The following is a 13,825-nucleotide window of genomic DNA, read 5'->3' on the forward strand; positions in this document are numbered from 1 at the left end:
TTCCACCCTTCCCCCCCCCCCCCCCCCCCCCCAATTTCCATAGTCACTGCTACAAGTAACGAATGCACTGTGAAGATTCCAGTATTAATAAAGGTTGTACTGTAATTAATAGCCTCACCTGCAGTCCTGTGGTACCCTGGGTCATGGGAGATAAGGGAGGAAGGTCCCATCACCCCTTTGCAGTGCCCTTGCTTAGGGGAAAGTGGGTGCTCTGGGGTATGATGGGATGAAACATGCACATCATCAGGATGATGGAGAAGAGAAGCTGCGTGGAGACCTCATAGCAGCCTTCCAGTGTCTGAAAGGGGCCTACAATGATGCCAGAGAGGGACTCTTCATCAAGGACTGTAGCAAGAGGACAAGGGGTGATGGGTTTAAACTGAAACAGGGGAAGTTCAGGTTAGATATAAGGAAGTTGTTCGTCTTATATTCTTAGAAGATATATCTTCCTTCCTTCTTATATCTTTCCTCACCTCTTGTGAGGGTGCTGAGGCCCTGGCACAGGTAGCCCAGAGAAGCTGTGGCTGCCCCATCCCTGGCAGTGTTCAAGGTCAGCTTCTACGGTGCTTGGAGCAACCTGCCCTAGTGGAAAGTGTCCCCGTGACAGGGGGTTGGAACTGGATGAGCTTTGAGATCCCTTCTAACCCAAACCAGTCTGGGATTCTTTGATGAGGCAGCCATCTGAGAATGCTGAAGAGCATGCCCCTGCCCCAGACTCCCAGGAGAGGGGGTGCAGATGATGTTCCCAGCACCACATACATCCATCCCGGCAGCACCCGCGTTGCCACCTCCCAGATTACAGAGACCTGTTGCTAAACCTTGCCGGTGTGGCACAACTGCTGCAGCGAGCGAGAAGATGGAGGAGCTTGGTGTGGGCAGCGTCCTGCTCACCGGCTGCGACGGGGGCCTGGGCCTGGGGCTGCTGAAGGGCTTGTTGGAGCAGCGCAGACCCCCTCAGCACCTCTTTGCTGCTTGCCTGGACCCCCAGGGGAAGGTAGGGAGGGTGCTGGGTGGGGGGAAGCAGGGACAGTTCTGGGATGGGCTGAGAAACACAGAACCTGGGGGTGCCACCATCCCCACCAGACTCTGGGGGGCTGAGCATTAGCATCCTGCACTGTAACTAGCATAGAAAAATACATATTCATATATATTTAATTTTTTCCCTCTTGGCATAGAAGTGGCGGGTGGTGTTGGGGTCTGGGGGTGCTGGCAGTCCCCCATGCTGGGGGCAATGCTGCCAGGGGGCTTTGAAGCTGCTGGGCTCAGCCAGGTTGAGGGAAGCTGCAAATTGCCCCATACCTCTCCCATTGGGGCTTGTTGGAGCCTGTTGTTCACGCCATGCCGGTCCACCCAGTTCCCATCCCAGCATGGCATGGGGGCCACCCTCTTGATGAACCCTCCTACCTGACTCTCCCACTCCTTTCTCCATGTAGGCTATCAATGAGGTGGCTTTGGGCAACCCCAGCGTCATGGTCCTGCCTCTAGGTAGGTGCCAGGGCAGGAAGGGGACGAAGGGGATGAAATCTCTTTGGATTTAATGGGATCTGTGGGTGGCTCTGGAAAACATCACCCAAGCAGGCAGGTCCCTTGGTTTGGCTGAGCCCAACCAGGTCACTGCAGAGACTGGGAGAATTCTCAGTGGCCAGGAGCTGCCTCCTGCCATGTCATACAGCATCTTGACTGAGACATAACCACTGACTCATCCCTAAGCCCTCCTGTCCCCTTGCAGACGTGACGGATCCCAACAGCATCAAGGCAGCTGTCAGGAAGGTGCAGGAGAAGGTGGGAAGCGCCGGCCTCAACCTCCTGATCAACAATGCCAGCACCACACGAAGCAGCACGCTGGCCACTGAGACAGCAGAGAACATGACCCTTGTTTACACCACCAACACCATTGGCCCCCTGCAGACCAGCCAGGTGAGGCCACAGGTAACCACTGCCTCAAATGCTGGGGGGGGGGGGGGGGGGGGGGGGGGGGGGGAGGAAGAGGATGGTGATGCCCAAGCACCCATCCCGTGCAGGCATTCCTGCCCCTGCTGAAGGAGGCGGCTGAGGCTGAAGGGCAGCATGAGATGAGCTGCAGCAGAGCTGCCATCATCAACATCTCCAGCATCCTGGGCTCCATTGAGGCAGGGGAGGCTTGGGAGGAGCGGCAAGACATCTGCTACCGCTGCAGCAAGGTACCACTGCTGAGGGAATGCGGACAAATTTGGAGGTCACTTCCCATGGGATTCCCACACACACACACTGGCCATGGCACTGCCAGCCCATAATGATGGTGGTGGGGTTGTTCCCGCCAGGCTGCTCTGAACATGCTCACAAAGTGCCTGGCCCTGGAGTATGGGGGCAGAGGGATCCTCTGTGTGTCCGTGGACCCTGGTTGTGTGACGCCTCCCCTGGGACAGGGGATGGTGAGTGACAGGAGGTACATGGCTACCCTGGCTCAGCACAGTCCCATGGGCATCCCTTCCTTCCTGAGTCATCCTTTCCCAGGGCCTCCCTTCCTCAGGCATCCCTTCCCACGTTCATCCCTTCCCATGGGTATCCGTTCTGATACGTATCCATTCCCAGGTCATCCCTTCCTCAGGCATCCGTTCCCATGGGCATCCCTTCCCGGGGCATCCCTTCCCCTGGGCATCCCTTCCCATGGGCATCCCTTCCCAGGGCATCCCTTCCCATGTACATCCCTTGCCATGGGCATCATCCCTTCCTGGGGCATCCCTTCCCATGGGCATCCCTTCCCAGGGCATCCCTTCCCATGTACATCCCTTCCCATGGGCATCATCCCTTCCTGGGGCATCCCTTTCCATGGGCATCCCTTCCCACTGGCACCCCTTCCCGGGGTCACCCACCCCTGCACAGACCCTCAATGCCAGGGGAACTGCACAATTGAAGCAAAAGGGAGAATTTCAGGCTCTTCCCCCCAAACAAGCCAGTTTCTTCCCTATTTTTCACTTTATTTCCCATCCCAATCTGAAGTCAGCAGAGGGCACCCCAGCCCCACACTCAGCTCTGGTGGGGGCAATGCACATGGGGTGCTGCCTCCCCAGCACCCCAAATCCCTCTTCCCCTCTGACAGTACCAAGGGGAGGCTGGAGCCGAGAAGAGTTTAAAGAGAGAATGAATGAATCACTTTTTATTAGGAACCATAAGATTGACCTCCATCTTTATAACACCCAAATTATAGGGATGCTTAATTTGTGCAAAGCTGCATCCCTTGGCTACCGGAGCATCTCCAGTCTTTCCCAGCCTGCCCCAACTGGCATCCCACTGCAACACATGATGCAGTTTGGGGTGCCAGGAGGGGGGCTTGGAGTCATTTTTTATCCTATGCCGTTGAGTCCACAGGGCCCGGTGACGATGGAGGAGAGTGTGCAGGGCGTCCTGCGGTTGCTGGCACAGCTCTCAGACACCAGCAATGGCACCTTCTGGGACTGGAGGGGGCAGAGCCTGCCCTGGTGAGAGCAGCACCCAGTCTTGGTGGCCACTGATCTCAATAAAGTGAATTAATTGCCATTTCCAGGCTCTCTCTGCATCTGTAGGGTGAGAAGAATAGGGATCCCCTACTTGGGGGTGGGAACTGGCGTTGCTGCACCTCCAGGGATGCAGAGCTGGACCAGGGAAGCAGAGGGAAGGATGCTCCAGGAGTGGTCCTGCATCCTGGTGTCAGGCTCTGCTGGGACATCCCTGAGGCCAAAGGATTCCCTTGGGCATCTTCACACTGCAGCCCCATTCTATAGCCCATAAGCCACACTCACTGGTGGCCAGAAGACATCCCAGAGAGCCTCAGAACCACAGGCATGGGGCAGCCTTACTGAAGCCTGGGTCTCTCCCTGCTGAGCCTGGCTCCCCCAAAACCGGTTGTCATTTCTCTACCCACCATGAGGATGACGAGGGCTTTATTTTCCTGCTGCCTTGAGGCCAGCAAAAGCTCTTCCTTTTCTAGCAGCTGTGGGTTTCACAGCAGGAGCATCTCCCCATGTCCCTAGGGATGTCCTTTGGGACCTCACCGTGAGCTGGCCCTCTCTGCATCCCTCCCATCTCACGGTACTTCATGAGACAGTGCAAACAGGCTCCAATGCCTCATCTTGTGAGTGTATTTCCGTGGCGGGTCTCACTTGACATATTTGAAGCCTTCCCTCAAAAGAGGGACCTGAAAAATAGTGTCGCAACATCTCAAGCAGGCTGGACACACAGGGCTTTGGCAAGCCCAGCCGTTTGCGATGGGGTGCTCTGAGAAGCCTGGCCGGGGTCATTTTGCTGGGGCAGTTTCAGCTTTCCCACGATGGAGGAGCCATTCCCATGCTTGATGGGAATGAGCACGAGATGGGAGCTCAGGCTTGGAGGCTTGGGATCCCTGGACCACCTGGGAGATATTTGTTAAGGCCAGTAGGGCTGGACGAGGGGACCCCTGTAATTAAAGCCCTTTATCAAGCAATGGATTATAGTTGGTGGGTTTTATATGAGCTCTGCATTAGGTTTTATATAAACATGAACCAGCATGAAGAGGGGGACGAGGAGGAGGAAGACACTGCATCCTCATGCTGCAGTGCCCACAGCCTTATTTGCATGGTCTCATAGACCTGTAAGCCTAAGCGGCCCACAGCCAGGAAGACACCAATTAAGGGCTCTAATAGCCGATTAAGGTAATTAATGAAGCTGGGAAGGGGAAGGCAGCCGGCCGGCCCTCAGCCCCTCCAGCACACTGCCCGCACTGTGCTGCCAAGGACAACAAACAAATCCAGATGTTTTGTTCCGGGGAAGTGGCCGGGGCTGATGGAGGCAGCTCTGCAGGCGATGGCTCTGGAGGGCCCTGTATCAGGGGAATATCTCCTCTGCAAAGCCAAGGAGGGGACTAACACCCCAAAAGAGGAGGCAGCGGAGGCAGCTGGTGTTGTTCTCTGCTGGTCCTTTATTTTGGGTAAGATTGGAGGATCCTGGGACCTGGTTGGAAGCTGTAAAGCTAGAGAATTAACTGGTGTTTAACGAAAGCTGAGGGAAAAATACAAACCAAGAGAAACGGGGTGATGTCCAACCCCCCCCAGCCCACACCCCTGCAGAAGGTGACTGGCATTTTGGATGGGGTCAACCCCATGGCTGTGCGCAGTCCCACAGTCCTGGAAGGGGTGGTGTTTTTTCCCCCTTTTATCCTTCTTTGGGAACCCCAAAAGGATCTGCTGGGGAGGCAGAGCAGAAGCAGCATCCCAAGCTCTAGGGCAAGGAGAAGGCATCAAGCAAGGGGTCTTCTGCAGCATTAGGTGGACTCCCACTGACCTAGGCAGAGAGGACAAGTATCAAAACATGGGACAGAACCTCAATACACATAACCTCCATTCCCCACGGTCTTTGTCTCCCCAGTCCCCACTCACAGGGTGCCCCGTAAAGCATCCGCATGACCTTGAGGCAGTTGTCCAGCAGTGCTTTGGGGCGCACGGCTTTCTTCCGGCTCTCCACGCCTGCGCTGTGTATCAGCTTCACCAGGTCAGCCACCACCTCTTCCACGTCTGACTGCAGGAACAGGCGACCGGGACGTAACCATGGTGCCACAGGGACATCGGGATACAAAAACTGCAGCTGTTGATTGGCCGGGAATCGAACCCGAGTGTTCCGTGTGGCAGGAGAGAATTCTACCACTGAACCACCCATACCACATGTGGAGGAGCCCCGACACCTGACCCACGAGACCCCCCAGACCCAGTGGTTACAGCAGGGACAGATCTGGGACACCCGCTTCCGTAAAAAGGAGCTCCAACAGACAGCTCGGATGCTGCCGGAGCTCCAGCCATGGGACCACCTCTTCCTGCTGACTCAAACATCAACTCCAGGAAGAGGAGGTTATCATTAGCCATAAGAGTTAACACCGACAAGAGTAGAATTCACTCTCTTCTCAGAGCTGCTGCAGAACCTGCCCCGCAGCACAGGACAACGCAGCCCCAGGTGGCCCCTCTCACCCTGGGACAGGGCCTCTCACCCCAACCAAACCAGGAAACTATCACTGCCCTGAGCCAGGGGCACCCACTGCCACCATCCCAGGGCCCCCCACTGACACCAAGCCCTGAGCATCTCCCTGACACAGGAGTCAAAAAGAGCTCCGTCAGCACCGTGCGCACACACGGGAGCATCCGGGCTGTGACGGGGGTGCCCCTGGGTCCATTCTGGGTGCAACTCAGGGAAACCTCCGGGCACCCGCGACCGCCTCCAAGGTTCCCCCACAGGGACACCGGGGTACAAAAGCTACAACTGTTGCATTGGCCGGGAATCGAACCCAGGTCTCCCGCGTGGCAGGCGAGAATTCTACCACTGAACCACCAATGCCAGATGTGTTCCCACGTAGACACACACCGGCCCCACGGCTCTGCCAAACCCAGCACCGGTAGCTGCATCAGGGATAGACATTACTGCTGGGACACTTCCACCCACAGACAGCTCGGATGCTGCCTGGGCTTCAGTCATGGGACCACCTCTTCTGCTGCTTCACACATCACCTTCACCAAGGAGAGGCTGTCAGTAGCCTTCAGAGTTAACAGCAGAATAGGAAGACCTTGGAGGAGCTGCAGGACCCGTGCCATTGCACAGGGCAGCTCAGATACACTTCAGGTTCATGCTAGTGACCCACCTGTGACAGGCCACAGCCACCCATCACACAAAGGCAGCTGCCTCCAGGGTGTAGGGCCAACCCCAGCCCCACGCAGCCCCCATCACCCTGGGTCAGGGCCCCTCAGTGCCACCAAGCTGGGGACGCACTGATTGCCCCTGAGCCAGGGTGACTCACTGCCACCCAGCAGTACCCTGTCATTGCCACCAGACCAGGGACACTCACTGTTACCGAGCCAGGGATGCAAAGTGCTGCCAGCCCTGTGTCTTCCAATGCCCCTGACAAGGGCCCATCCCTGCGACTAAGCTCCCTGACACATGACCACAAGAGTCAAAAAATCCCTGTCACCAGCATACACCAACGAACACGGGAGCACCCCAGCAGTGCCACGGGTGCCCCTGTGGACCAGCAGATGTGGCCCAGGAAAAACACTATGGACACTCTAAAGGTCCCTCACAGGGATATCGGGGTACAAAAACTATGACTGCTGCACTGGGTGGGAATTATACCCGGGACTCCCGCGTTGCAGGCGAGAATTCTACCACTGAACCACCAATGCCACATGTGTGATATATCACAGACCTGACCCACGACCCTCGGAATCCAGCACCAGTGGCTGCAGCAGAGACAGGCACTGCTGCTGGGATATCCCCTCCATAGGAAGGGGACACAACAGACACCTCGGATACTGCAGGGGCTCCAGCCACGGAACTCCCTCCTCTGTTCCTCTCAGACCTATTCCACCAAGGGAAGGGTGTCACTAACCTTCAGAGTCAAAAGCAGAATGGGAAGACCATGGAGGGGCTGCAGAACCTGCTCTATGAAACAGGACAAAGCAGCCCAAAGCAGCACCCATCGCCCTGGGCCCCTCACTGACACCAAACCAGGAAACTATCACTGCCCTGAGCCAGGGGCACCCACTGCCACCATCCCAGGGCCCCCCACTGACACCAAGCCCCGAGCATCTCCCTAACACAGGAGTCAAAAAGAGCTCCGTCAGCACCGTGCACACACACGGGAGCATCCGGGCTGTGACGGGGGTGCCCCTGGGTCCATTCTGGGTGCAACTCAGGGAAACCTCCGGGCACCCGCGACCGCCGCCAAGGTTCCCCCACAGGGACACCGGGGTACAAAAGCTACAACTGTTGCATTGGCCGGGAATCGAACCCAGGTCTCCCGCGTGGCAGGCGAGAATTCTACCACTGAACCACCAATGCCAGTGTAGAATATGCTGGAGCGCTGCTCCACGGCCTTCTATCCAGGGTGCCAACCTCTGCCTCCAGTAGTTCATCTATGCCAGCCTTCCCATATGACCATTCTGCAGGGAGGGAGCTATGCATGCCCTCCTCAGTTTACACACCCGTGGGTGCATGTCCCCACAGTGCACACATGCATTGTGTGTGCATGTACTCCACATCCGTGCCCATGGCATGTGGGTCTGCATGCACAGGCACTGGGTGCTCGTAGCAACCCTGCAAGGGGTATGTAAGGCCACGTATGAGTGTGTGTCTGGCACTGGGGTGCCACAAGGGGCCCAGAGCCTCCCCACCTGCTGGTACTTGCTGTACTCCTTGCCCAGGGCATCAAAGAGCTGGCAGAGCTCCTGTGTGTACTTCCAGGATGGGTGCTTCTCTGGCAGCACCTCGCGGATCCGCAGCACAGCCTGGGAGCTCACGTGGAACCAGAGGTACCGCAGTGCCACCTCCGACACTGTCCCATTGCGCTGGGGGAGACAGGGTGGCCCAGGTGAGACCTATGTAGCTCTTGTGGGCCCCCAGAATGTCCCCATCACGGGGCTATCCCTTGCCACCTTCTTACCAAGCGGGTGATGTTGGATGGCCGCAGCACCTCCTCGTACTGGACCTGGACCACATAGTTGATGGGGAAGTAGTGCTTCTGGAAAGGCAGAGAAGAGCTCGGGGGCTGCCAGGCTAACAGGGATGCCCCTGCCAGCCCCAGTGTGACACTAGGGAACTGGTGCAAAAGCCCTTTGACATGGTCAACCCTGGAGATGCACCAGCAGACACATCTTTGGGTACTATTTGGCACATGTAGCTCCTGATAGAAAAGCCACCCCAGCACCCAGTCACTGTCACTGTAGCAGTGGGTGCTGCCTGCCATGTCCCCACATCCCTGGAGTGAACTGGGATCCTGCAATGCCATGTGTCCACTCCATCCCCCCAAAACCGGGGGTTACCATGTACTGCAGGCGCATCTCATACTGCAGCTTGTCCTGGAGCAGGCGGGTGAGCTCGCATTCACCCAGCGCAGTGGCCTCCATTCCCAGCACAGCCAGGATCCCTGGGCAGCCAAAAGCAAGAGGTGTCAGTCCTCCACCCTGGGGACACCTGCTGCAGTGACCCCTGAGGCCACCCCCATCCCTGTCCCCAAGCTGTACTCACACAGGACGGCCGTGTAGCCCTGCTGCATGTTGACAGTGGCCATCGGCAGAGCCCTGGGCTGCACCTACATGGCTGGGGCTCACCGGGAGCCTCCTAGGCAGCGCTGTACGTGGCGGGGGCACGAGGGATGGCTGCAGGCCCCTGGGGCTGGGCTGCTCTCCGGTAGCCCCGGCCAGTTGCCCCGTGCCATGGATGGGGGGTTAGTTTCCCTTCCTGGCCGTCCCCACTGGCTTCTCCTCTCTGGCTGGCTGCGGGAAGGCAGTAGGTCCCGGGGCCATCGCAGGGTGCCGGCAGGGATGCGCTCCGGAGGGATTTGCAGGACACCCCCTACACTGCAAGAGGGGATTGGGGGGAGAGAGCCCCGGCTGCAGCCCCACGGAGGGCACCGGCTCCGGTTCCCGTGGAGCCCTCCGTGCCTGTGTCCCACCGCCCGGGGCAGGGCTGTCCCCGGTGCCACCCCCTGGAGAGACACACACACACACACAGCCGAGCCCCGTTATCCCAGCAATGAGTTCCTCCGGCCCCAGCAGATGCTCAGCGGAGGAGCCCTGGAGGACGGGGCTCGAAGCCTCCACCTCACGCTGTGTCCCCACGCAGGGACGGGGGGCACATGTCGCATCCCCACGCTGTCACCCCACAGCGTGTCCCGCACCCCCGCAGCGCAGCCCCACGCGGAGGGGGTGCTGGGTCCCCACGCAGCGTGGCCCGCGCAGGAGGCTCCTGCCGTGTCGCCGCACAAAGGCCACCCCCCCGCGCTCCACGCCCCGCGTCCCCGGGCAGCGTGATCCCCGCACACCCACCTGGCGCAGCCCGGGGGGCGCCGGGCGCGGAACGTGTCTCCCGGCGGGCGGCGGCGACGGGGCCGTGCCCGAGCTTCCCGGGAGGCGGGCGGGGGGCGGTGGCGCCGGGAGCGGGCGGAGCGGCTGCCGGGGGCCGGCGGGCGGGGACCGAGCGACCGCCGCGCACCGCCCGCACAGGGACTCGCAGGCCACGGCCCGGCCCTGGTCGGGGGGGGGAGGCCGAGGGTTGCGGCCAGACCGGGTGGGTGCACGCGGAGGGGTTCCGACGAGCTTCATGGGTCCCTCCCTGCGCCGTGGGGAGCGACCAACTGCACCCCAGTGGTGCTTCGCGGGGGCTCGGCTCCCTACTGGAGGCCCCTGAGGAGTTTGGCTAACCGGGTTGGTGTCCCCAGGGTCCTCAGCCAACCCTCCTAGGTCCCTTCATGATCCTTGCGGTGCTGGGCTGCCCTGCTGAGTGGCCCTGGGGCTTGGTTAACTCAGCCGGGTGTCTCTGGGAGGCTCAACTAACCCTTGTGGGTCCCCCTCTGAGGTGCTCGGCCGCCCTGCTGGATGCTCCTGGGTCCTTCCCTGCTCTTTGGGGTGCTTGGCTGGGTGGTGTCCCTGGAGGTCTCAGTTAACATACCTGAGTGTCCCCAGGGTGCTTGGCTGACAAGCTGGGGTACTTGCATAACAGGCCCCTCTGCTCCTCAGGGTGCTGGCCAGCCCTGAAGTGCATCCCCAAGGTGCTCACCCAACCCAGCTGGGTGCCCGCATGCTCTCAGGCTGCTCTGATCCACCACCTCCTGAAGACACTATGCTGCCCACTGTGTCCCAGAGTACTTGCTGGGCTGAGCACCCATGGGTGTGTTTTGGGGCACTGAAGCAGGCATCAACCCAGGGTGAGGGTCACATCACATGGATTAGACCAATGGGAGAGGGCCTGGGGGCTCCCCAGCTGTCTCCACGCCAGCAGGACTCCCATTTTCCCCCCACCCATGCCCACACTGTCTTCTCAGGATGCTAGGGATAGGGGACATGGAACACTGAAGCCCTTGGGAGAGGTGGCTGCCTGTGTGCTCGGGGCTGACAGGCATCCAGGGGGTCAGGAAAGAGAAACCAGCTATCCAAGAGCAGGTCAGCGCTCCCAGGGAAATGCGTGGGAAGGAATGAACTTCTGCAGGCGAAGAGAACGCGCTGGGATTCCCCTGGCACCGAGTCAGGCCAGCAAAACATGCTCCTGCCAAGTGTCCCCAGGGCCCACCTGGCACTCAGGCATGGCCCTTGCTCCCTCCCAGCTTTGCACTGGGGGCACGAAGCTCAGCTCTGGCAGGGAAGTAGCTGGTCCAGCTCCTCACCTTGGTGTCCACAGGGATTTTGCCTGCATCTGCTGCAGGTGATAGAGGAAACAATTTAATAGCATTCCACACACATGTAGTCATCAGCTTGGCAGCCAGGATGGGATGAGGAAGAGAAGGAAGCACTCAGACCTGTGTACCATGCTGCTGGAGGTAGTTTGCCCTCCTTGGCTGTGCCATGCTGGAAAACAGCCCCTGGCACATGGTTCCAGGAGCTTCACTCCACCTCATCACCCAGCACCCTGCAGCTGCACGAGCCTGGGGATGGAAGGGAACCCTTGCAGGCAGAAGCCCATCTCTCCCCAGAGAAGACAATGGGACCTCATCTTGGCACCCCCAGCACAAAGGGGGTCTGGGGCTCAGCTAGCTCGCAGTCTCCTACGTGCTTCTCCAGGCTTTGCCTCGCTTCAGAGGCAGGTTATTTGCTCAGGCAGGCCCAGCCAAGGAAGCAAACCAATTTGGGAACATCTTGAGCCCCCGGATGTGATTTCACTCTTAGGACTAATGATACAGTGAAGGCTAAGCTCTCCCTGAGTGCTCCCAGATCCAGAGCAGGCATCACACTGTGGAAGAGGACGAACGGATGGGGAATGCAGGTAGCCCAGGGTGAGCACCCCACGTGCGTGATGAGCAAGAGGCTGGACGCCCACCAAGTTCTGCTCAGGTGTTTACAGCTTCCTGGCTTACGCAGCCTTTCCTGTAAGGTACAGGAAAGGAAAGGAGCACAAAGACCTTCAGCCCAGGGCAGAGGCTGGGTGTCACAATACAGCCAAAGTGCACAGCCCTGTGTGAAGCCCTCACCTCACAGCACACGCAGCAGAGGACAAACAGAATGCTGTTCAATGTGAGTATGACATTGCCCATCTTTCCAAGTGGGAGAAGAAGACTGGGGCTCATTCACAGGTTGCCATGCATCATGGGAGCATTCTGGCTCCTTGGAGACAGGCCCACTGGCAGGAGTAAGACAGGGGGCTAAAGCCCAGACTGGGAATAAGACTGGGAAGCACTCACTGTATGCTGTGTGGGTAGTGCATGGCAGGGAGAAACACCTTCCTTTGCCATCCTGCCAGAGCAGCAGCAATGCCCTCTGGAAAAACAGAGGCTGAGGGACAGACCCTTCCCTCCCATCCTTTCTGCATGTACCCTGCCTTGTGAGTGTCCAGACTGGTGCTGGACAGCAACAGCTATGGCTGCAGAACCAGCTCCAGGCAGAGCAGGCAGGGAAGGGGATCAAGGCTCATGGTCCAACACCTGCAGGGCTGCAGCACAGCTCCCACATGCAGGAAGGGCACAGGGCTGAGGACACAGATGTTTCTGTACTCCTCCTGCACCCCTCCGGCTCCCACCAGGCCAGGACAGTTGCTGCAAAGGAAAGGAGAACCACAGAGTTGGGCTTGCTAAAACCCAGGCTTTTATTCTTCATGTGCTGCTCACAGTCACAGCTTGAAGACACTGCTCTTGCCAAAGTTATTATGAAACAAATGAAGTCCCAGACACAGGCCTCGCTCTTCCCCACTCCCAAGAGTCAACATTGTACAAAACTCTATTTACAGGGAAAACAGTCAGAAATGGTGAGTCAAAAAAAACCCCTCGCAATTCAGAAGAGAATGCTCAAGTGTGACAGTTACACTCTCCATACAGCCAGGCTTCCCACCGGCTGCTCCCAGGGCTGGCTGGAAGCACAGAGCTTCTTGCCACCAACTACTAAACAGAGCCTGCCAATCCTGAGTCATGCCACAGCTCTTTCTTTTACCAGAAGGCTGGGAAATTGCAAAACCCACTTGATCCTATAAAGACTCAGCTAGATCTGCCCTACAGGGCTTTCTGTGAGGCCAGCACAAGACACCCTTGTGCTCCCCATCCTAAAGAGAGGCCAAGGAGACAAGGGTGAGGGGTCGCTGCACCCTTTCCTGGGCACTTCCCAAGAGGGAATCTCTCTTGCTGAAAGCCATGTCAGGAGCTTTCACAGAAGCAGTGGGATGAGCTGTGAGACCTAATATCCTATCTGATACTGTATTTACTGGAGTCACATTACTCTGAAACATAAACCAAGAGGAGCAAACCAGTATTTTAAAAAGGAAGCAAAGCACACATTCCTCTTCACAACTGTGCTTGGAAGAGCATCCGCAGGAGCCTGGGGAGAAGCTCCGCTCCTGCCAGTGGCTGCTCAGAAAGCATAGCGCGTGCGGATGTCTTCTAGCTTCTTGGACACCTCAGGTGGGGTCCGGTCCAGCTCTTCAGCCACATTCTTTTGTTTGTTTGGTTCCATGGAGTTGAACTGCTCACACAGGTCCCCATCGATCACATTCTGGAGGACCAAAGAGGAGAGCACTGAATCCACACCACACAGAGGCACTGAACCCTGCTTAAGCAGGGAAAAATGGCAAGTTTGTTCCCAGGAGCTTCTTAATCTTGTCCTGGAAACAAGACCACGCTCGGTGACCTCATCTGCTGAATAGCAGCAGTTAGCAAGAAATTAATTACTGGCCAGCTTGATTAACGAAGGAGAAACCCCAAAAACCTGTGTGCAGCTCAGGTCTGAGTGCCTGCTGGGAATGCTGGGGAGGCTGTAAAAGATGACCGTAAGGCAGCTGCAGCCACATGTGAGGCATCTTTGAGACTGGCCATGCTGCAAATCAGTCTCAAGTTCATCAAGAACAAGAAGACCCTCTGCATCTGCACAGCTTTCTGACC

At 58.0% G+C, this 13,825-nt stretch overlaps 3 protein-coding genes and 2 non-coding genes across 6 annotated transcripts in view; 1 reads left to right on the top strand and 4 right to left on the bottom strand.

The window, feature by feature from the left end:
• Nucleotides 1-838: 838 nt before the first annotated feature.
• On the top strand, nt 839-3,801 carry LOC130602387 (C-factor-like). Its single transcript, XM_057415207.1, has 6 exons — nt 839-994; nt 1,434-1,485; nt 1,730-1,917; nt 2,022-2,180; nt 2,301-2,411; nt 3,349-3,801. The coding sequence occupies exons 1-6, from the start codon at nt 857-859 to the stop codon at nt 3,460-3,462; spliced, it is 762 nt and encodes a 253-aa protein (XP_057271190.1). The 5' UTR covers nt 839-856; the 3' UTR covers nt 3,463-3,801.
• Nucleotides 3,802-4,892: 1,091 nt separating this feature from the next.
• Nucleotides 4,893-9,460, bottom strand: IL34 (interleukin 34). 2 transcript variants are annotated; one of them, XM_057415204.1, is made up of 6 exons: nt 8,998-9,456; nt 8,793-8,896; nt 8,414-8,491; nt 8,145-8,318; nt 5,370-5,508; nt 4,893-5,274 (listed from the first exon to the last, which is right to left on the bottom strand). In XM_057415204.1, exons 1-6 carry the CDS (start codon nt 9,038-9,040, stop codon nt 5,255-5,257), a joined length of 558 nt encoding a protein of 185 aa, XP_057271187.1. In that variant the 5' UTR covers nt 9,041-9,456; the 3' UTR covers nt 4,893-5,254. The 2 variants fall into 2 exon arrangements, with proteins under 2 accessions (XP_057271187.1, XP_057271188.1); XM_057415205.1 differs by lacking the exon at nt 5,370-5,508 and having other exon boundaries at nt 8,998-9,460.
• TRNAG-GCC (transfer RNA glycine (anticodon GCC)) lies at nt 6,245-6,315 on the bottom strand. Its single transcript has one exon. It is a non-coding gene; the product is annotated as a tRNA-Gly (tRNA).
• On the bottom strand, nt 7,742-7,812 carry TRNAG-GCC (transfer RNA glycine (anticodon GCC)). The gene has a single exon. It is a non-coding gene; the product is annotated as a tRNA-Gly (tRNA).
• Nucleotides 9,461-12,519: 3,059 nt separating the features above from the next.
• Nucleotides 12,520-13,825, bottom strand: part of SF3B3 (splicing factor 3b subunit 3) — a 32,481-nt gene continuing 31,175 nt past the window's right edge. The window contains exon 25 of the mRNA XM_057415181.1: nt 12,520-13,439. Coding sequence (XP_057271164.1) covers nt 13,299-13,439 — 141 coding nt within the window. The 3' untranslated portion in view covers nt 12,520-13,298. The remainder of the gene's footprint in view (nt 13,440-13,825) is intronic.

This window comes from Pezoporus wallicus, unplaced genomic scaffold (genome assembly GCF_028554395.1).
Source record: "Pezoporus wallicus isolate ANWC-B61680 ecotype Strahan unplaced genomic scaffold, APGP_CSIRO_Pwel_v1 contig_7896, whole genome shotgun sequence".
Lineage (NCBI taxonomy): Eukaryota > Metazoa > Chordata > Aves > Psittaciformes > Psittacidae > Pezoporus > Pezoporus wallicus.